Source organism: Hemiscyllium ocellatum, chromosome 5 (assembly GCF_020745735.1).
Source record: "Hemiscyllium ocellatum isolate sHemOce1 chromosome 5, sHemOce1.pat.X.cur, whole genome shotgun sequence".
In the NCBI taxonomy this organism is placed as follows: Eukaryota; Metazoa; Chordata; class Chondrichthyes; order Orectolobiformes; family Hemiscylliidae; genus Hemiscyllium; species Hemiscyllium ocellatum.
In genome coordinates, this window is record NC_083405.1 from 35,927,385 (window position 1) to 35,946,576 (window position 19,192).

At 45.8% G+C, this 19,192-nt stretch overlaps 1 protein-coding gene across 1 annotated transcript in view; it reads right to left on the bottom strand.

Annotated features, from left to right (window-relative positions):
- LOC132815996 (ubiquitin-conjugating enzyme E2 E2-like) overlaps positions 1-19,192 on the bottom strand; it is a 201,758-nt gene that overhangs the window by 11,671 nt on the left and 170,895 nt on the right. The window contains exon 4 of the mRNA XM_060825397.1: positions 13,678-13,825. Within this exon, the coding sequence (XP_060681380.1) occupies positions 13,678-13,825 (148 nt within the window). The remainder of the gene's footprint in view (positions 1-13,677; positions 13,826-19,192) is intronic.

A 19,192-nucleotide genomic window follows, 5' to 3' on the forward strand; every position in this document is an offset into this window, starting at 1 on the left:
TGTTGCATCTTGGGTTCCTGTCATGCAGTAATATGCTTTGGCATGAAATCTTTTCCTCAGGACAACCAGCAGCTTTGGTAGTGGCTGACTTGGGTTTCTGAAACCTACCGCTGTTTCTGCTTGACAACAGATTTAATTAGATGTGAAACCTAGCTCCATACCAATTAAGAACTCATGCTCCCGAAGATCCAAACTCAGTCAGTTTTTTAATGGAACGAGAATCAGAACCATATGCAGTTCATGTTTCCCACCTCCATTATTTCTAGAATCATGGAAATATTTTAGTACAGAAGGAGATTAATTCTACCCCGTGTGTCTGTGTTGGCTCTCTGTAAGAGTAATTCACCTTGTGCCACTCTCCCGACTTTTTCCCATAATCCTGCACATTTCTTTGCTCAGATAGTGGTTTTGAAAGCCATGATTGAATCAGGCACCACCAGCTCAGGCAATGCATTCCAGATCTTAAGCACATATGTTTTGCCATTGATTCTTTTGTCAATCACTGAAATTGGTTTTTTTGATTAGATTAGATTACTTACAGTGTGGAAACAGGCCCTTCGGCCCAACAAGTCCACACCGACCCGCCGAAGCGCTACCCACCCATACCCCTATATTTACCCCTTACCTAACACTACGGGCAATTTAGCATGGCCAATTCACCTGACCCGCACATCTTTGGACTGTGGGAGGAAACCGGAGCACCCGGAGAAAACCCACGCAGACACGGGGAGAATGTGTAAACTCCACACAGTCGCCTGAGGCGGGAATTGAACCCAGTTCTCTGGCGCTGTGAGGCAGCAGTGCTAACCACTGTGCCACCGTGCCGCCCCCCACTGTGCCACCGTGCCACCGTGGTGTTCTCTGGCACTCCATTCTTCCATCAATAAGAGCAGTCTGTTCTTATCTGTCTGTTTCCTCTGAATGTTGTCCAATTCATTCATGATTTTGAAGATCTCTGTTATATCTCCTTTCAACTTTCACTACTTCAAACAAATTGGTTCCGGCTGCTCCAATGTATTTTTACAACTGAAGTTTCTAATTTCTGGAAGAATTATTTTTAGTCTTCTCTGTACCCTCTCAAATGCCTTCACATTGTTTTCAAGATAAGGTGCTGACGGATGTTTGACAAAATTTGGCAATTGCAAACGTACTGGAAGCCTGAAGAAAAGTTAGAGGGAGCAATCAACCCAAGTAGCTCTAAAACGGAAGGCTGAACCTCAGAAAATTTTGAAGAAATTTTAGTGCAACACGAAAGTAAGTTCCCAAGTGACTTCTTATTATCAGCCAATCTCTTGGTTATATGGTTTTAAAGTCTTGAGATAGTTTCACTATTTTGAACTTTTGTTTTCCAATGAAATTATTCAGTATTTCCAGAATGCACATGACACTGTATGTTTGCAATTCCTTGGGGACAGCAAGATATTTATATTTGTTCGTTTCTCATTCTGAGGAACTTGTTTGTGTGACTAACATTGATTATCTTAGTTTCTCATCAACATCAGTTTCCTGCAAATAATCATACTCGATCATGCTGTGAATTTGGAAGCATTTGATGTAATAATCCAGAGGTTAATTTCTTTATTTTGGTTGTATCGGCTTAAACATAATCAGAAACTGATGATACTGAAATTGGCCAGTGCTGTATTGTCTCTTGTGCAGTGTGCAGATTGGGGAAACACATTATGGACACATTTTCTTTAAAAGAGCAATGGAAAAGGCACAGTGTGTTCACTAGCCTGTTAGACAGGATAAAAGTTATAGTTACGACAAAAACATTGAGAAGTTGAGAGCTGTTTTATGAGAACTAAGAAGATAAGGAGTAATCAAGAGATTAAGGGATGGCTGAAAAATGTTTTTAAGATCATTAGCGGATGTGAAAAGGCAAATAATAGCTGTAGTTTTCACTGGCCGACGGGACAACAATGAGACCATGGACATCTAAATCACCAACAGAATTAAGAAGAGATTAGAAAAAAACAGCAGATGGTTATGAATTGGACTTCCCTCCTATAAAATGCCAACATTCCTTTAAAAGGGATGCAGATAGTTACTGAATAAGGAGGACTTTAAAAATGTCTGAACAACAGACAGGAAGAGTGTGATCTGATTAGGTAGATTATGTAAAGGAAAACAACGCAGAATTATTTGCCAAATTGGCCTGCTTCTGTACATACTTTATGAGTTTATAAAGCACATGGGTCAATAATTATAATGGGAATTGTTTATTTCTTGTCATAAAGATGAGGTGGGTTAAAGTGAGAACTGTTTGATTTCAACAAAGCCCTGCTTATGCATATATTTGATAAGACATTGCTTCTTTCCTGAGGAGCAGATGGTTTGGATGGGTAATTATATTTTGAAAAAAGGAAGCATGAACACCTCACATGGCTACTGTGCAGACTTGGCTGCATTTGCAACAATGGTTATATAATTCAGCAATGCTTGAGCTGTATTCTGGATTATCAATTGCAATGCCTAAAAATGTACTTCAACATCGTTAAAAATCACACAAACCAGGTTATAGTCCAACAGGTTTAATTGGAAGCACACTAGCTTTCGGAGCAACGCTCCTAAAGCTAGTGTGCTTCCAATTAAACCTGTTGGACTATAAACTGGTGTTGTGTGATTTTTAAATGTGTACACCACGGTCCAACACAGGCATTTCCAAATCAATACTTCAACATTGACTGTCATGCACCAAATGGAACTCCATATTCTCTCTTCAAATGCTAATCATTACAAATATTAAAAATGATGACATTGTCATTCCAAAAAATAATTATTAATCTTTCTTGTCAAAAAGAAAGGCACTTGAGTATTACTAAATACAAACAGCAAGAATGAAATTTTGGCTCTTTTGTTTGGATAATGGAAGGAAGATAATTGAATCACAGTGACATGGAATCCCTACAGTGTGGAAACAGCGCATTCAGCCTATCAGGTCCACACCACCCATCTGAAGAGCATCCCACCCAGGCCCACTACCCACCATCCCCACTTCCCACAATTCTCTCCCCACCCTGGACTTCCCATGGTTAATCCACGAAGCCTGCACAACTCCAGACTCAACAGGGCACTTTAGCATGGCCAATCCACCTAACCTGCACAAGTTTAGACTGTGGGAGGAAACCCAGACAGACACTGGGAGAACATGCAAGCTCCATCTCCATACAGAGTCGCCTGAGGCTCGAATTGAACTCGGGTCCCTGGTGCTGTGAAGAGCAATGCTAACCACTGAGCCACTGGTGCATGCAGCTGAAGATGATTAGACCTAGGACATTATCCTGAGGAACTGCTGTTCTGTAGTTACTGTATAAGGAATGCTCTGCCCTCAGATCAAAGCCATTTTCTGCAATTTTAATTTTGGGGCCCTTTTGTGGCACAGTGGCAGTGTCTCTATACCTGGAGAGAGACCTGGGTTCAAGTTCCACCTGCTCCAGAGGGACATAATAATATCTTTGAACAAGTTCATTACAAAAATAGATTAAATGAAGAAACCTAAGGACTTCCTGCAGATATACCCTGTAGTTGAGCTGAATGATCTCCAACAACCATGATCAGCTTCTTTTATGCTAGACATGATGCTAGTCAACAGAGAGTTTTCACCTCGATTCCCTTTTACTCATTTTGCTAGGTTCCTTGAAGTCATAGTTGGTCACTTACTGCCTTGATATTGCATGCAGTCACTCTCACCTCATCCCTGGTGTTCAACTCTTTTATCCATATTTCAACCATAGCTGTAATGAAGCCAGAGCTGAATAGTTCTGTCAGAACACAAACTGAGCTTCATTCAGCAGGTTATTGTTGAGTTTGCTTTATAGAATATAATAGAATAGAATAGCCTTTATTGTGACATTTTCTCAGTGACTACGGTGAAAACTTTTTTTATGTCCAGTACCAAGGTAGATGCAAAAGTACGTTGACGCAGCTTCTTTTGTTACAAGATTTTAGACAATACAGAAATAAATTGTCCAGCATTACAGAAAAGAATTGAGTACAGCAGACCATGTTGGCATTCAGCTTCTGGTCTGCACTGGGCCATGGCTCCACACCACGCCGGTGACACGCCACACTGGAAGGCCACTGTGGGATGCCGGGAGGTAACGACACCATGCTGGAAGGCTCCATGGGAGGAGGCCACTGCAGGTGGGCAAAAGGGAGGTCACCATACCGTGCAGGAAGTCCATTCGGGAGGAGATTGCAAAGCCACACTGGAAGGTCTACATGGCAATTCCGGAAGGACACTGCGGGAGGCTGGGAGGTTGCTATGCCAAGCTGGGATGTAGAAGGCTGCTGTGTCAGGCTGGGATGATGCTAATAGGAAGCCGCTGTGCCAGGTCAGGATGATGCTATGGGAGACTGCTGTGTCAGGCTGGGATGATGCTGTGGGAGGCCGCTGTGTCATGTTGTGATGATGCTATGGGAGGCTGCTGTGTCAGGTCGGGATGATGCTATGGGAGGCCGCTGCGCCAGGCTGGAATGATGCTATGGGAGGCTGCTGTGTCAGGCTGGGATAATGTTCTGGGAGGCTCCTGTGTCAGGTTGCGATGATGCTATGGGAGGCCGCTGCTTCAGACTGGAATGATGCTATGGGATTCTGGATCAGTGGTGCTGGAAGAGCACAGCAGTTCAGGCAGCAACCAACGAGCAGCGAAATCGACGTTTCAGGCAAAAGCCCTTCATCAGGAATAAAGGCAGTGAGCCTGAAGCATGGAGAGATAAGCTTGGGGAGGGTGGGGGTGGGGAGAGAGTAGCATAGAGTACAATAGGTGAGTGGGGGAGGGGATGAAGGTGATAGATCAGGGAGGAGAGGGTGGAGTGGATAGGTGGGAAAGGAGCTAGGCAGGTCGGACAATTCCGGACAAGTCATGGGGACAGTGCTGAGCTGGAAGTTTGAAACTAGGATGAGGTGGGAAAAGGGGAAATGAGGAAACTGTTGAAGTCCACATTGATGCCCTGGGGTTGAAGTGTTCCGAGGCGGAAGATGAGGCGTTCTTCTTCCAGGCGTCTGGTGGTGAGGGAGTGGCGGTGAAGGAGGCCCACGACCTCCTTGACTTCGGCAGAGTGGGAGGGGAGTTGAAATGTTGAGCCACGGGGCGGTGTGGTTGATTGGTGGGGGTGTCTCGGAGATGTTCCCTAAAGCGCTCTGCTAGGAGGTGTCCAGTCTCCCCAATGTAGAGGAAACCGCATCGGGAGCAACGGATACAATAAATGATATTAGTGGATGTGCGGGTAAAACTTTGATGGATGTGGAAGGCTCCTTTAGGGCCTTGGATAGAGGTGAGGGAGGAGGTACGGGCACAGGTTTTATAGTTCCTGCAGTGGCAGGGGAAAATGCCAGGATGGGAGGGTGGGTCGTAGGGGGGCGTGGACCTGACCAGGTAGTCACGGAGGGAACGGTCTTTGCGGAAGGTGGAAAGGGGTGGGGAGGGAAATATATCCCTGGTGATGGGTCTTTTTGGAGGTGGCGGAAATGTCGGCGGATGATTTGGTTTATGCGAAGGTTTGTAGAGTGGAAGGTGAGCACCAGGGGCGTTCTGTCCTTGTTATGGTTGGAGGGGTGGGGTCTGCGGGCGGAGGTGCGGGATGTGGATGAGATGCGTTGGAGGGCATCTTTAACCACGTGGGAAGGGAAATTGTGGTCTCTAAAGAAGGAGGCCATCTGATGTGTTCTATGGTGGAACTGGTCCTCCTGGGAGCGGATACAGCAGAGGCGGAGGAATTGGGAATACGGGATGGCATTTTTGCAAGCGATAGTGTGGGAAGAGGTGTAATCCAGGTAGTTGTGGGAGTCGGTGGGTTTGTAAAAAATGTCAGTGTCAAGTCGGTCGTCATTAATGGAGATGGAGAGGTGCAGGAAGGGGAGGGAGGTGTCAGAGATGGTCCAGGTAAATTTAAGGTCAGAGTGGAATGTGTTGGTGAAGTTGATGAATTGCTCAACCTCCTTGCGGGAGCACGAGGTGGCGCCAATGCAGTCATCAATGTAGCGGAGGAAGGGGTGGGGAGTGGTGCCGGTGTAATTACGGAAGATCAACTGTTCTATGTAGCCAACAAAGAGACAGGCATAGCTGGGGCCCATACATGTGCCCATGGCTACCCCTTTGGTCTGGAGGAAGTGGGAGGATTCAAAGGAGAAATTGTACAGGGTGAGGACTAGTTCGGCCAACGAATGAGAGTGTCGGTGGAAGGGTACTGTTGGGGACGTCTGGAGAGGAAAAAACAGAGGGCTTGGAGGCCCTGGTCATGGCAGATGGAGGTGTAGAGGGATTGGATATCCATAGTGAAGTTGAGGTGTTGGGGGCTGGAGAAACGGAAGTCTTGGAGGAGGTGGAGGGCGTGGGTGGTGTCTCGACTGTATGTGGGGAGTTCCTGGACTGGGGGGATAGGACAGTGTCGAGGTAGGTAGAGATGAGTTCAGTGGGGCAGGAGCATGCTGAGACAATGGATCGGCCAGGGTGGTCAGGCTTGTGGATCTTGGGAAGGAGGTAGGACCGGGCAGTGCGGGGTTCCTGGACTATGAGGTTGGAAGGTGTGGGTGGGAGATCTCCTGACGTGATGAGGTTTTGTATGGTCTGGGAGATGATGGTTTGGTGATGGGGGGTGGGGTCATGGTCGAGGGGGCAGTAGGAAGAGGTGTCCTCGAGTTGGCATTTGGTCAGTGCGCCAGACTACCACTGCGCCCCCTTTATCCGCTGGCTTAATGGTGAGGTTGGGATTGGAGCAGAGGGATTGGAGGGCTGCGCGTTGTGAGGGTGAGAGGTTAGAGTGGGGGAGGGGGGTAGACAGGTTGAGGCGGTTAATGTCCCGGTGGCAGTTGGAAATGAAGAGGTCGAGGGCAGGTAATAGGCCAGCACGGGGTGTCCAGGTGGATGCAGTGTGTTGGAGGTGGGTGAAGGGGTCCTCAGAAGGTGGGTGGGAGTCCTGATTGCGAAAGTAAGCTCAGAGGCGGAGGCGACGGAAGAATTGTTCAACGTCACGGCATATATTAAATTCATTGATGCATGGACGGAGGGGGATGAAGGTGAGTCCTTTGCTGAGGACTGATCGTTCGTCCTCAGTGAGGGGGAGGTCTGGAGGGATGGTGAAAACTCGGCAGGGCTGGGAGCAGGGATCTGGGATCTGGTGTGGGTGTGGAGCTGGGATTGGGGTTGGAGCCAGTACCTGGAGTGGGTGTGATGGTGGGGGGAATGGGGATGGAGTCATGAGCAGGGGTAGTGTTCCCCTTGGGGTTCTGGGGGTGGGGATAGTGACAGTGGGGTCCATGCAGGGCGTGTCAGCAGAATGCAGGTGAGTGGTGCTGGTGGGGGCGGAAGTGGTGGCAGACACGGCAGTAGGGGTGGCGGAAGTCACTGAGTGTGTGGCATCAGCGATGATGTGAGGACCGGAGGTGACTGTGGGAGTGGCCATGATGGGGGCGGAAGTGACATCATCAATCAGTGTGGGGGTGGATGCTGCATCAGCCGCATGGCTAATGGCGTTTACGAGGTCAGGGGAATCTTCTGGAATGCTTGAGGAGCTCTGGTTATGGAGGTGGGTGGATAAAAGTTTGTTGTACTCACAGATTTGATGTTTGAGATGGAATTGAAATATTGTTTGTTGAGAGTATGAATCCTCCTGAGGATGTAGTACAGAGTGGGTCCTTTGCAATTCTGAGAGAGTGTGGCCTTAACTGAGGTAGGGCTGACTGTAGAGAGGTTAGGTGTTGGTGCATTGCTGCGAGTGTGGAGCAGAGGATCTTGAAGGAGAACTGTTGCTGGTGTTTTTGAATCTGTAGTCTGTATTGTTTGTCCTGTTCGGGTCCGAACTCTGCTGGTTTTAAGGTAGTCCGGAGTCCGTGTGGGATGAGTTGGTGACGGAGGCAGGAACTGAGGAAGCAAATGTGGCTGTGGTACTGAGTTTGTTTCACGATGTGGTTGAAGAGCTTCAGGGCAGAGGAAATGACCTGGGAGTTGTAGTGGGAGAGGGACTCCCTGAGATTCTTGTAGAGAGAGGAGGAAAACTTCTTCAAGGCAGGCATCCTTGCAAGAGGATTCGCAGTAGAGTTAAAATCAACGAGGTAAAAACAATGACTGCAGATGCTGGAAACCAGATTCTGGATCAGTGGTGCTGGAAGAGCACAGCAGTTCAGGCAGCATCCGAGGAGCAGCGAAATCGATGTTTTGGGCAAAAGCCCTTCATCAGGAATAAAGGCAGTGAGCCTGAAGCGTGGAGAGATAAGCTTGGGGAGGGTGGGGGTGGGGAGGGAGTAGCATAGAGTACAATGGGTGAGTGGGGAGGAGATGGTGGAGTGGATAGGTGTAAAAGGAGCTAAGCAGGTTGAACAAGTCCGGACAAGTCATGGGGACAGTGCTGAGCTGGAAGTTTGAAACTAGGATGAGGTGGGAAAAGGGGAAATGAGGAAGCTGTTGAAGTCCACATTGATGCCCTGGGGTTGAAGTGTTCCGAAGCGGAAGATGAGGCGTTCTTCCTCCAGCGGTGGTGAGGGAGCGGCGGTGAAGGAGGCCCAGGACCTCCATGTCCTCGGCAGAGTGGGAGGGGGAGTTGAAATGTTGAGCCACAGGGCGGTGTGGTTGATTGGTGGGGGTGTCTCGGAGATGTTCCCTAAAGCGCTCTGCTAGGAGGTGTCCAGTCTCCCCAATGTAGAGGAGACCGCATCGGGAGCAACGGATACAATAAATGATATTAGTGGATGTGCGGGTAAAACTTTGATGGATGTGGAAGGCTCCTTTAGGGCCTTGGATAGAGGTGAGGGAGGAGGTGTGGGCACAGGTTTTACAGTTCCTGCAGTGGCAGGGGAAAGTGCCAGGATGGAAGGGTGGGTCGTATGGAGGTGTGGACCTGACCAGGTAGTCACGGAGGGAACGGTCTTTGTGGAAGGCGGAAAGAGGTGTGGAGGGAAATATATCCCTGGTGGTGGGGTCTTTTTGGAGGTGGCGGAAATGTCGGCGGATGATTTGGTTTATGCGAAGCTTTGTAGGGTGGAAGGTGAGCACCAGGGGTGTTCTGTCCTTGTTACGGTTGGAGGGGTTGGGTCTGAGGGCGGAGGTGTGGGATGTGGACGAGATGTGTTGGAGGGCATCTTTAACCATGTGGGAAGGGAAGTTGCGGTCTCTAAAGAAGGAGGCCATCTGGTGTGTTCTGTGGTCGAACTGGTCCTCCTGGGAGCATATATGGCGGAGGCGGAGGAATTGGGAATACGGGATGGCATTTTTGCAAGATATAGTGTGGGAAGAGGTGTAATCCAGGTAGCTGTGAGAGTCGGTGGGTTTGTAAAAAATGTCAGTGTCAAGTCAGTTGTCATTAATGGAGAGGCCGCTGCGCCTGGCTGGGATGATACTATGGGATGCTGCTGTGTCAGGCTGGGATGATGCTATAGGAGGCTTCTGTGTCAGGCTGGGATGATAGTATGGGAGACCACTGTGCCAGGCTGGGATGATGCTGTGGGAGGCTGCTGCGCCTTGTCAGGATGATGCTATGGGAGGCCGCTGCACCAGGCTAGGATGATGGTATGGGAGGCTGCAGCGTCAGGTTGGGCTGATGCTATGGGAGGCTGCTGCATCAGGTCAGGATGATGCTATGGGAGGCTGCAGCATCAGGCTGGGATGATGCTACGGGATGCCATTGCGCCAGGTCTGGATAATGCGATGGGAGGCCTCTGCATCAGGTTAGGATAATGCAATGGGAGGTCGCTGCGCCAGGCTGGGATGATACTATGGGAGGCCGCAGCATCAGGCTGGGATGATACTATGGGAGGCCGCAGCGTCAGGCTGAGATGATGCTATGGGAGGTCACTATGTCAGGCTGGGATGATGCTATAGGAAGCTCCTGTGACAGGCTGGGATGATGCTATGGGGTGCCGCTGTGTCAGGCTGGGATGCTGCTAAAGGAGGCTTCTGTGTCAGGCTAGGATGCTGCTATGGGAGGCCGCTGTGTCAGACTAGGATAATGATATGGGAGGCTGCTGCACCAGGCTGGAATGATGCTATTGGGGGCCGCTGTGTCTGGCTGGGATGCTGCTATGGCAGGCCAATGCAGCAGGCCCGGATGATGCAATGGGAGGCTGCTGCTCCAGGCTGGGATGCTGCTATGGGAGGCTTCTGGGCCAGATCTGGGTGATGCTACGGGAGGCTGCAGCGCCAGGCTGGGATGATGCTATGGGAGGCCATTGCGCCAGACTGGGATGCTGCTATGGGAGGCCACTGTGCCAGGCTGGGATGATGTCAGGGGAGGCTGCTGGGCCAGATCTGGGTGATGCTACGGGAGGCTGCAGCGCCAGGCTGGGATGATGCTATGGGAGGCCATTGCGCCAGGCTGGGATGATGCTATTGGAGGCCACTGAGCCAGGCTGGGATGATGCTATGGGATGCTGCTGTGCCAGGCTGGAATGACGCTATTGGAGGCTGCTGAGCCAGGCTGGGATGATGCTATGGGAGGCCGCTACGCCAAGCTCAGATGATGCTATAGGAGGTTGCAGCGCCAGGCTGGGATTGTGTTATGGGTGACTCCTGTATCAGGCTGGGATGATGCTATAGGAGACTGCTGTGCCAAGCTGGGATGATGCTATGGGAGGCTCCTGTGTTAGGTTGGGATGATGCTATGGAAGGCTGCTGTGCCAGGCTCGGATGACACTATGGGAGGCTCCTGTGTCAGGTCGGGATGATGCTACAGGAGGCCGCCATGCCATGTCGGGATGATGCTATGGGAGGCTGCTGTGCCAGGCTGGGATGATGCTATAGGAGGCCGCTGCATCTGGCTGGGATGATGCTATGGGAGGCTCCTTTGTCAGGCTGGGATGATGCTATAGGAGGCCACTGTGTCAGACCAGGATGAGGTAATGGGAGGCCACTATGCCATGTCGGGATAATGCTATGGAAGGCCGCTGCGCCAGGCTGGGATGATATTTGGGGAGGCTGCTGCATCAGGCTGGGGTGATGCTATAGGAGGCTTCTGTGTCAGGTTGGGATGATGCCAAGGGAGTCCACTGCGCTAGGTCAGGATGATGCTATGGGAGGCCGCTGCGTCTGGTTGTGATGATGGTATGGGAGGCCCTGTGTCAGACCAGGATGATGCTGAGGGAGGCTGCTGTGCCAGGTAAGGATGATGCTATGGGAGGTGTGCTGACCTAGGCTGGGATGATGGTATGGGAGACTCCTGTGCCAGGCTGGGATGATGGTATGGGAGGCTGCAGCGTCAGGTTGGGCTGATGCTGTGGGAGGCTGCTGTGCCAGGTTAGGATGATGCTATGATAGGCCACTGTGCCAGGCTGGGATGATGCTATTGGAGGCTGCTACGCCAGGCTGGGATGATGCTATGATAGGCCACTGTGCCAGGTTGGGATGATGCTATGGGAAGCTGCTGTGTCAGGCTGGGATGATTCTATTGGAGGCTGCTGTGCCAGGCTGGGATGATGCTATGGTCAGCCGCTCTGTCAGGCTGGGATGATGCTATGGGAGGCTGCTGTGCTAGATCGGGATGATGCTATGGGAGGCTGCTGCACCAGGTCTGGAAGATATTATGGGAGGCCACTGCACCAGGCCGGTATCATGCGATGAGAGGCTGCTGCGACAGACTGGGATGATTCTAAGGGTGGCTGCTGTACCAGGTCTGGATGATGCTATTGGAGGCTGCTACGCCAGGCTGGGATGATGCTATGGGAGGCTGCTACACAAGGCTGGGGTGATGCTATGATAGACCACTGTGCCAGGCTGGGATGATGCTATGGTCAGCTGCTCTGTCAGGCTGGGATGATGTTAGGGAGGCCGCTGTGCCAGGCTGGAATGATGCTATTGGAGGCTGCTTCACCAGGTTGGGATGATGCTATGGGAGGCCACTGCGCCAGGTCGGGATGATGCTATGGGAGGCTCCTGTGTTAGGATGGATGATGCTATGGGAAGCCGCTGTGCCAGGCTGGGATGATGCTATGGGAGGCTCCTGTGTCAGGTTGCGATGATGCTATGGGAGGCTGCTGCGCCAGGTCAGAATGATGCTATGGGAGGCTGGTGTGTCAGGTTGGTAATCATTGCTCCCTGGCAGTCAGTGAAGGCTAGGTGCTGAAGGGATAAAAGGAGAAAAGAAAAAGCACTTGGAGGAAGTAAAAGAGAATGAAGAAAAGAAGAGCAGTTGAAGCGAATGAGCTCTGGACTAAGCATCCTACTCTGCATCCATCTGCATACATAAATCTTGCTTGTACTATGTCCACCATTTCATTCTCTTCACTGTCGATGCATACTCATGGCAGAGTGTACCGTCTTCAAGATACACTGCAACAACCCACCAATGCTCCTTCAAAATCCACACTCCAACAATCTAGGACAAGGGTTTCAGGTGCATTACAGCACCACCACTTATAAGTTTTTCTCCAAGTCACGCATTATCTTTACTTCGAACTGTATCACTTTTCCTTCCCTGTTTTTGGGCCAAATTCCTGAAACTCTCTTCCTAACTGCATGGTTTGTATTCTAACAGCAACAAAGACTGCAGCAGTCCAAGATAATCGTTCATCATCATTTTCTGTAGGATAATTAGGGATGAGTAATAAATGCTAGCCTAGCCAGTGAGAACCCATCCCACGCATGAACGAATAAAAGGAAACTGCTCAATAATGTTTCCAATAACCCCTTCCATCACTTCGCTGATAATCAAGGATAGACTGGTGAGGTAGTAATTGGCCAGATTGGACTTGTCCTACTTTTTCTTTTAATCTCGATGTTCAGATGTGCAATGACACACCTCTGAGGCAGGTGGGTCTTGAAGCCAGATATCCTGGTTCAGAGGAAGGGATGCGAAGACTGCATAAAGACATTCTAGATAGGATATGCTTGGGCAATTTTCCAGATTTCTGGGTAAATGTCAGTCTTGTAACTGGATTGAAACAGCTTGGCTAAGGGCACAGTGAGTACAGAAGCACAACTGTATCCAGTGCCTTCAGCTATTTTCTTGATATCAAGTAGAGTAAATCATATTGGTTGAAGAGGGTTATTTAACTGTTTCTCTCATTCTGATATTGAACTTGAGTATCAACTGTATTTATTGTACTCAAACTCTGGAGTAGGATTTGAATCTGGAATTCAGTGATTCACAGGCAAAATGCTACTAAGTGAGCAATGGCTAAACTTTAATGGGAGGGGGTTTATTCAGAACCTGTAAAACAACTTGCAAGGTACATACGTTTAGCAAAGATAGAAAGTGCCAAACAGCTTCCTCTTGTGTTATTGTTTCTATGTTTCTGTTAACTTCACCCTTGGTTTTCAAAGAAAGTACTGATTTGTTCATTGTGCACTTACAGCTTTATTGCATTCAAATGTTTCTGGATGATGACTGTTCAGAGTTTGAGATTTAAGGATTTTCTGTTTAATGCAATTGATCATTAGAATGAATTTCTTTGTTGACTTAAGTCAAAAAGTATCATAACATAGTTATATTCTATTTAGCTGTCTATGTTTTCTTGCAATAGGAGTGTAGTTGATACATTTAAACTTTCTTTAAGTTGTTAAATCCAAGAATTGTAAACAAAGAAGAATGAAGTGAGAAGACAATCTGATTAATAATTTGGGAGAGAATCTTCTTTGTATTTATTTGTATCTCTTTAATATTTTCAGAACTTAGTTTTTTTTCTTTTCACCACAAAGACCATTACACCATGAAGTGTAATAAATGAAGGACCATAATTCCTCTTACCAGGATTGCAATCTGGTAGAAGAGAACAAATTGACAAGAGAACCTTGGAGATCGTCAGTGCTGGGCTCCAGTTATCCTTCAGGATGTCCAGACAGATCACTCCTTGGCTGTTGATATTACAATGATAGATCCTTGTTCGGAAAGTCACCTGTCAAATTTAAGATAAAATTAAATCTTCACAGAAACAGATCAGTTATCTCCTTCTGCATTCACCAACTACAACCGTGAATCTCAGTGAAATCATTACAAAACAAATGAGATCCAGAGATTAGCAAGAGAGTTGAGAATGCGGTGCTGGAAAAGCACAGTGGGTCAGGTAGCATCCGAGAAGGAGGAGAATCGACGTTTCGGGCAAAAGCCCTTCATTAGGAATGGCATCCTTGGAAAATACTTCGCAGTCGGGTTGAAATCAACTAGGAGAAAGTGAGGACTGCTGATGCTGGAGATCAGAGTCAAGAGTGTGCTGCTGGAAAAGCACATCAGGTCAGGCAGCATCCGAACAGCAGGAGAATCGATGTTTCGGGCATAAACCCTTCATCAGGCCTGATGAAATGCTTATTCCTGAAATTATGATTCTGCTGCTCCTCGGATGCTGCCTGACCTGCTGTGTTTTTCCAGCACCACACTCGCAATCTGATCTCCAGCATCTGCAATCCTCACTTTCTCCTAAAAGATTAGTAACAGTTGGGTTTTAAGAACACCAACCCAAAGGGGCAGTGCTGACTTGCAGTAAATATTAATTCAGAAAGGCATTTGCCATCAGAGATAAAGGCAATAACGTTTTATGTCTGCTGACAAGCTGCATGGTTTATAGAGTTGTAGAGTCATAGAGATGGGGATTTGGATGTGAACATAGGAGGTATAGTTAGTAAATTTGCAGATGATACCAAAATTAGAGGTGTAGTGGACAATGAAGGTGGTTACCTCAGAGTACAATAGGACTTAGGCTAATGGGCTGAGGAGTGACAGATGGAATTTAATTTAAATAAATGTGAGGTGCTGCATTTTGGAAAGGCAAATCAGGGCAGGACTTACACACTTAATGCTAAGGTCCTGGGGAGTGTTGCTGAACAAAGAGGTCATTGAGTGATGGTTCATAGCTCCTTCAAGTGGAATTGCATGTAGACAGGATAGTGAAGAAGGCATTTGGTATGCAATTCTTTATTGCTGAGAGCTTTGGATATAGGAATTGGGAGGTCATGTTGCTGCTAAACTTTGGTTAGGTCACTTTTGGAATACTGTGTGCAATTCTGATCTCTCTCCTTTTGGAAGGATGTTGTGAAACTTGAAAGGATTCAGGAAAGATTTATAAAGATGTTGCTAGGATTGGAGGGTTTGAGCTATTGGGACAGGCTGAATAGGCTGGGGCTGTTTTTCAAAAAGCCCATTTTACTTCAGTATATGTAATCACTTTTTTTTTGGAAGCAGTAGTGTACGTCCTTTATTAGACAGGGCTGTTCCCATTGTACTAAGTTCCTAAGGCAAGATTATAGAGCTCATTGTGGAAATACCCATATTAACATACTTTTAGTATTGTAAGGTCAGTGGGTATAAAAGCAACGGTTACTTTTATGAAGGGCCACTCGTGAAATATGTAGTTTTGTGTTGGCTTATGGCCCTGCTGTGTGTGTCATTGTGACTTTCAGAGTTCCAAAACCTAAATTGTATTAGGTCCTCTGATATATTTGTAGATTAGGGCACATTGTGCTTTAACCTACTGAGCAAGCCAAACTTGTGCCATGTATTTAGTTGTTTCCATCATGATGTGATTTAACAATGATACCAGTGTCTAAATGCACAAAACCCATACTATCCCAGGTGTGATACTCTTCCTTGGTTAAACATTTTAATGTGGCGATAAAAGCAACATCGTTTTGTGTCATTAAGGAAATTGTTTGGTATGAAATTCAGGGTCAGTAGCTACTGAACATGGTGCTTTTCTGGGCATCACTTATAAGCAATAGAAGCAACTGAACAACATCGAATGTTGCATTGCATATTTGACTAATGTGATATCCAATTACTAAATTTGGCTCATACCACTATGTTCAACAAATTTTTACATTGTTCAACAATTGTTCAACAAAGATAAGGCATTTAGCTGTAAGACGGACCTAACATTAGCAGTTTTTGGGACATGTTAAGATAATGTTTACCTTGACTGGGGAAGCTGGAAAGGAGGGTGGTACAGTCAGGATAAGAGGCTTTTCATTTACGACAGGGTGCTAGGAATCATGATGGAAATACACATTTGCTTTTGCTTTTTCTAATGTTTTCATTCTGTAGGAATTGGTTCTTAGTCCACAACAGGAGGAGAAAGTAGCTTTTTGGTAAATATCTATTAAGTGGTTAAATTCAATTCTATTCTAGGGCTTAAATTGGTACAGTAACTAACAGTATAATTCATAAAATATAATTAAATGTTGAATAAAATGATTAATTAAATCATTGTCAAGGAAGGCCAGATAAGTGATGCGTCAGAGCTAAGGCATGTGGGAGTTCTGGATGCTGATGTGATCCACGACAAATTTGCTGGTAGCGTTTGCAGCCAGAGGAGCTTTGGCTCAGTCTTTGAGCTGGAGGCTGAGCTGTAGTCACTGAGAAAGGGCAACTTATGTGGGCACTTTGTTGCAGGAAGCAGTCATACTCCTTTGGAAAGGGGCCACAAAGGACAGGAGCACAGTAGCCTCACATTTTTAAATTGTACAATAGGGGTGAAGTTTTTTCAACGTGATTGCATGGAAGTTGAGTTTGCAATGCTGGGACAAGCATTCTAGAGAGCCCTAATACTCAAGGGAAGAAGAGAGGATTTTAAACTAAATAGTGAGTGTAAAGGATCAAATTTGGGAAAATGTGTTACATCAAAGAGTAAAGGTGATGGAGAAAGTATCTTTATGGGAAATGATTAACAGAATGTGACAGGAACAGAAAGATGTGCACTCTCTAGCAGTAAATTAACAGGTAAGACTAGGGATTACAACAATAACGAATGGATTAGTTTAAAGGCTCTTACCTGAATGCACATAAAAAGCAAACTGTTAGTGCAAATAATAATAAATAAGTATCATTTGATAGCGATTACATGGCTTCAGAATGCCATAAGTTGGGATGAAAACATTCAATAGTTCAGGATATTTAGGAAGCACAGGAAGTTAGGAAAAGATGGAAGGGTGGCTCTGTTAATTAATGATTGGATGAATTAATGAGAGGCATGACCTAAATCTTAGGAAACTATATGTAGAAGTGGTTTGCATAGAGATGAGATAGGTAAAGGCAAGAAATCACTTGTGAAAGTGGACTATAGGCCCTTTAACAGTAACCGCACGGAAGAATGGAGTTTAAAGGGAGAAATGATCGGAGCCTGTCAGCAAGGTATAACATAGGTAATAATAATGGGAAATTTTGATCTTTTATGGACTGGGGAAAATAATGATTGGCAAAGGTGACTTGGATGAGGAGGTCATAGAACATTTTCAGGATAGTCTTTTTGGAGCAATGTGTTCTAGGTTGAATCATATAGCATTAGACAATGAGCTAAGAATCATTAATGATTTTACACTGAAGGCCTACCTAGGAGCAGTGATCATAATACGATTCAAATTTTACATTCAGTTTTAGAGAGAGAAAAGTGAGCAAGACTTGTATTCTAAATTAAATGTGGGCAATCATGCTGGCTAGATTGAACTAGCAAATAGATTTGGGATCATTCAGTTTAAATGCAGTAACCGACATTACAAACGATATTTCCGTATACACAGCATACACATATTTTAACAAAATAGAAATAGTTGAGAAAGGTGGATCCAATATTCATGGTTATTTGAAAAGAAATTAACGTAGAATCAAACCTAAAGGAAAAAAAAGGCATAATTGTGCAAAGACCAGAAGTTAGAACTTCCAACAGGTCTATAAGGAACAGCAAAGAATGAATAAATGATTAATAAGAAGAGAAAACTTAAGTGTATAAGAGAAAGCAAGCTGGAAATATAAAAACAAGTAGTGAAAGTTGCTACTAATAATTTTAAAAGAGTTAACATCATGAGAATCAGTCTGTTAAAAATATGTTTGGAACTTAACAATGGACTGATGGCTGATGAAGAGGTGTTTGCATCAGTCTTCACTACAGTCGATGCAAGTAACATTCCAGAGATAGCTGTAAATCAGGAAGGGAAAAACTCAGGAAAATTATATTCCCCAGGGAAATGTCACTGAACAAGTTATTGAAGTTGCAGGCTTACAGGTTCCCAGGTCCTGATGAACTTCTAGGATCTTAAAAGAAGTGGCTGATGAGTTTCATTACTGTTTAAATTTTATAGAATTTTGTAGATTAGATCAAGGTTACAATAGACTGCATGAAAGCTACTATAACACCTTTCTTCAAAATGTGAGGAAGGGACAAAGCAGGAAATTATAGGCCAATTAGTTTAAACATCTGTAATAGGGAAAATGTTAAAGGCTGTTATTAAAGACAGGTCACTTTGAAAAATCCAAGACTATCAGCCAGAAACAACATGGTTTTGTTGTAGGGAAATCATGTTCAACCAATTGATCTTTTTGAATCAGTAACATGTGCTGTGATAAAGGGAACTGATGCATATGTTATACTTGGATTTCCATTTGATAAAATGCTATCAAAAGTTTTTGTGCAAAATAAAGGTTCATAATGCAGGGGTTTCCTGGGTGGGAAAGTGTAATGTATGCTGTGCCATAGAAATCAGTGCAGGGCTTCAACTTTTTACAAATTATATAGATTACTTGGATGAAGGCACAGAAATGGATGGAGGTATGGTTGTAACAGCTGATGAAAGTAAACTAGGCAGAAATGTGTACTAAAATAAAAACAGAGAATTGCTGATGCTGGAAATCTGACACACAAAGTGCTGGAGAAATTCAGCAGGTCTGACAGAATCTATAGAGAGATAAGCAAAGTTCAAGTTTTGAGTTCAATGACCCTTCGAACAACACCTTCTGTTTGCATTGTAGATAGAAATGTCTGTTGTAATGGGAATAAAGAAGGTTACTAAGTTGATTATAGCTGATATGTTTGTAACAACTCTACATTCCCACCTACTACTGACAACTTTTTACTGATAACCTAAGGTATGTTAAGTGAGTGGAGAAAATTCAGACAAATGGAGTATAATATGGGAAAATGTGAAATCACTCATCGTAGCAGGAAGGATAAAAGAAAAGAATGTTATTTAAATAGTGTGAGATTGCAGAGCTCTGAGGTGCAGAGGGACCTGGATGTTCAGGTACATGAATTACAAAATGCAGGTACAGCAAGAATTTGGAAAGTTAACAGAATGTTATCATTTATTATGAGATAAAAAAATACAAAAGTAGGGAGGTTATGATTCAATTGTACAAGACCTTTGCAAGCTCACATTTTGAGTACTGTGTATCATACTGGTCTTCTTATTTAAAGAAGTATGTAAATACACTGAAAACAGTTCAATGAAGGTTTAACTGGACTAATACCTGGAATGGGTGGGATTGCCTTGTGAGGAAAGGT